The sequence below is a fragment of the Cynara cardunculus genome, assembly GCF_001531365.2.
Source record: "Cynara cardunculus var. scolymus isolate 2C chromosome LG 5, CcrdV1, whole genome shotgun sequence".
Lineage (NCBI taxonomy): Eukaryota > Viridiplantae > Streptophyta > Magnoliopsida > Asterales > Asteraceae > Cynara > Cynara cardunculus.
This window is the reverse complement of record NC_037532.1, coordinates 35,980,580-35,984,142: the sequence shown is the minus strand read 5'-3', so window position 1 is coordinate 35,984,142 and position 3,563 is coordinate 35,980,580. Positions and strand designations below refer to the sequence as shown.

Sequence of the window (3,563 nt, the reverse complement as noted above, 5' to 3'; positions counted from 1 at the left end):
CGCAAAAAGTCAATGCTTTTCTTCCTTCTTATCGTCCTCCGACCGCCACCACCACCATAATCGCCGGAAAGTTGGTGAAATTCCGATCACAAAACCCTACCTCCATGAATTGTTTCAGAACTAATCTCGTCGCCGTGTTCTTAATAACGTTTGTGGTTTTGTTCTGTACCGAGCCGTCAACGGTCGTCGCGGAGGATGATGTGGAGTGTTTGCGAGGGGTGCAGAGATCAATTGGTGGTTCAGGATCGGAGCTCTCGACGTGGAACTTTGCTAATTCTACTAGAGGATTTATCTGCGGATTCTATGGCGTCACGTGTTGGAATGATCAGGAGAATCGTTTGATTTCACTCATGCTTGGCGATCTTGGACTTCCTGGATCAGTTCCTTCGTCCTTACGGTTATGTCCGAGCTTACAGAACCTGGATCTCTCTGGTAATAATCTCACCGGCTCTATTCCTGGTGAAATTTGTAGCTGGTTACCTTATTTGGTTAGTTTGGATTTGTCAAACAACGAATTAACTGGAGAAATTCCGGCGAATCTCGGAAATTGTTCGTTTCTGAATACTGTACTTCTGTCAGGAAATAAGTTGTCTGGTAATATACCGGCTGAGTTCTCCAACTTGGGCAGGCTAAAAATGTTTTCAGTTGCAAACAATGGTCTATCTGGTTCAATTCCGTCAGGGTTGTCCAATTTTGATTCATCGGCTTTTGATGGAAATGATGGACTTTGCGGTAATCCCCTTACCAAGTGTAGTGGTCTGAGCAAGAAGAATCTTGCAATTATTATTGCCGCTGGTGTGTTGGGGGCTGTAGGGTCAATACTGTTAGGGTTTGGGATGTGGTGGTGGTGCTCTATGAGGTCGAAGAGGAAGAGAAAGAATGGCATTCACAGAGATGATGATAGTAGTAGTTGGGCTGACAGGTTGAGAGCTTTCAAGCTTGTTCAGGTTTCTTTATTTCAGAAACCACTTGTGAAGGTTAGGCTGGTGGATTTAATGATAGCAACAAACAATTTCAGTAGAGAGAATGTTATAATATCGACCAAGACAGGAACTACTTATAGAGCCGTTCTATCGGATGGTTCTGCACTTGCAATTAAAAGGCTTAACACTTGCAAGCTTCATGAGAGGCAATTTCGGTTGGAGATGAACAGATTAGGTCAGCTTAGACATCCTAATCTGACTCCTCTGTTGGGATTCTGCATAGTGGAAGAGGAGAAGCTCTTAGTTTATAAGTACATGTCCAATGGAACTTTGTCGTCAGTGTTGCATAAAAATGGGAGTTTGTTAGATTGGCCTACTAGGTTTAGAATTGCTCTAAGTGCAGCAAGAGGGCTTGCTTGGCTTCATCATGGCTGTCGCCCTCCAGTATTGCTCCAAAATGTTAGCTCCAACACCATATTCCTTGATGAGGATTACAATGCAAGAATAGTGGATTTTGGATTGGCTAGGCTCATGACTTCCTCTTCTGAACAACTGGATGAGAGTAGCTTTGCTGATGGGGATATGGGTGAGTTTGGTTATGTGGCTCCAGAGTACTCAAGCACCATGGTTGCTTCTGTGAAAGGTGATACTTATGGTTTTGGTGTAGTGCTCATGGAATTGGTGACTGGGCAGAAACCTCTCAAAGTAACTGCTGCTGAAGAAGGGTTTAAGGGTAATCTGGTCGACTGGGTAAACCAACTGTCTAGATCAGGACAAATCAAGGATGCCATTGATAAGAATCTCTATGGCACAGGTCATGATGATGAAATTCTCCAAATTCTGCGAATCGCAGGTAATTGTGTTGCTCCTCAACCCCAGGTGAGATGGTCAATGTATCGGGTTTCTGAAGCGCTGAGTAGCATAGCACAAGAACTAGGCCTCTCACAACATTATGATGAGTTTCCGCTTCTTTTTGACACACATGATATGGACGAGATTGTTTGAGCTGTCGTGCTGAAGATGTGGGGAGAAGCTTTGATGATAAAAACTTTCTGCTATCTAATTGTTCTACTGAAGCATGCTTATTGTAAATTGTATACTCTCTATCTTTGCTGCCTGATGTGATACATTGATGTTTGTTATATAACTGTATAATATCACACAAGATCTTCTGAAACTGTTGTGTCCTGCATATCCTTACATGAAGGTTTTGGTATCATGCACATAATACTTTTTTTGGTACCTGTGGGTATCTGAGCCATGTTGCACAAACTTCAAGTAATCCTATGGGCCCTGAAGATACCAATCAGGAAAATCCCTAGTGGTGCCGAGGATACTCGAAACGGCAACCTATGGGGGAGAGCCCCAAGGCCTAGCCTTTATTTGGTCCTCAAGGTTGAATATGTAATAGTTTGATGCATGTAGTGTAGAAATCGGTTCTAGTAAAGCTGAAGATTGAAATTTGATATTGGGTCAATGCTGATGCATATTTCTAGTCACTAGTGAAAGCATGAGATGCTTTCATATCCATTTTTGCTAGCAAATTTTGCAATTGCCATCATCATTCTTTGTGGCACTGTTTTGTTCGTATTCCCAAGTGTTTTTAGGAGGGTTTAATCATCTGATCAGTACTGAATGGTGCACTGCTGTAGGAGTTTTAAACAGGTGCATCCATAACTTCACTGGGGTTCATGCCATCACGCCATTAGAATCAGGGCTGCAAACTTGTATTCTATTCTAGTTTCAATTTCATTTCTACAGAGTTTGTCCAATTAGATGCAAAAAGCTGAGAGGGTACTAGGGAGACAACCTCAACTCAGCAGTTCTCCAAACATCAAGTCAAAAGTCTTCTGTAGAGTCAACTAGACAAGGACCAGCTATTGCAGGGATGTCGATCCATGATTGAATACACATAGGTACGTCCATTCTTGCATTTGTGCAATGGGTTAAACTATGGCGAGTTGGTTGTGATTATCATTTGTGCCAGCTTTTCAAATCTTTATCATATCTGTCTTTCCCTCTATGTTACATATTTTACAAGCCGGGGCTCTTCACATAAAAAACCGCTCTACTATTTGAGGTAGAGAAAAGATTTTTATACATCTTACCCTCTCCGAACCACACCCACAAGTGGGATATACCGGGTTTGGTTTTAAATTGGCTGTCAAGGCTTTCATTTGGGTAAACCATTTCCCTATGTTCTCTATTTCCCATTTATGTTAACCCCTTCTCACATCAAGCAACTGCACCCATATTCCCAGTCTCCATCTTTATATATTCTGGCATTATATAATTAGCATCAGCAAGTAAATCAAAAGTGGAAACGAAAAAGACCCAAGTGTTTTTCTGCCAGCTACATAATTAATGGCCCTATTATCTTGGAGCCCAAGAACAAGAGAGCACATATGTAGGCCCATCATCTATCCTATCAACTTTATAAACTAGCCAAGAGGGTTTCACCAATCACCATCCTCACTTTTCAAGTTTTAGGCCCGTTTATCGACACAAGTTGAGTAAATGAGGCTTTTGATCCTTAACGGGACAACATCTTAGTCAGCGACATTGTAGGTCAAAGGATGTGGGTAAATGACATTATTCTTACCGGATTAAGACCACTTACCCGGTAAGAAACGACTAGGT

At 42.0% G+C, this 3,563-nt stretch overlaps 1 protein-coding gene across 1 annotated transcript; it reads left to right on the top strand.

Annotated features, from left to right (window-relative positions):
* On the top strand, positions 1-2,084 carry LOC112513671 (inactive LRR receptor-like serine/threonine-protein kinase BIR2). The gene has a single exon (XM_025120009.1). The coding sequence runs from the start codon at positions 105-107 to the stop codon at positions 1,926-1,928; it is 1,824 nt and encodes a 607-aa protein (XP_024975777.1). The 5' UTR covers positions 1-104; the 3' UTR covers positions 1,929-2,084.
* Positions 2,085-3,563: the final 1,479 nt, after the last annotated feature.

Bases quoted from the DNA above. Each gene is read 5' to 3' on its own strand.
- LOC112513671 (XM_025120009.1), top strand. From the start codon at position 105: ATGAATTGTTTCAGAACTAATCTCGTCGCCGTGTTCTTAATAACGTTT.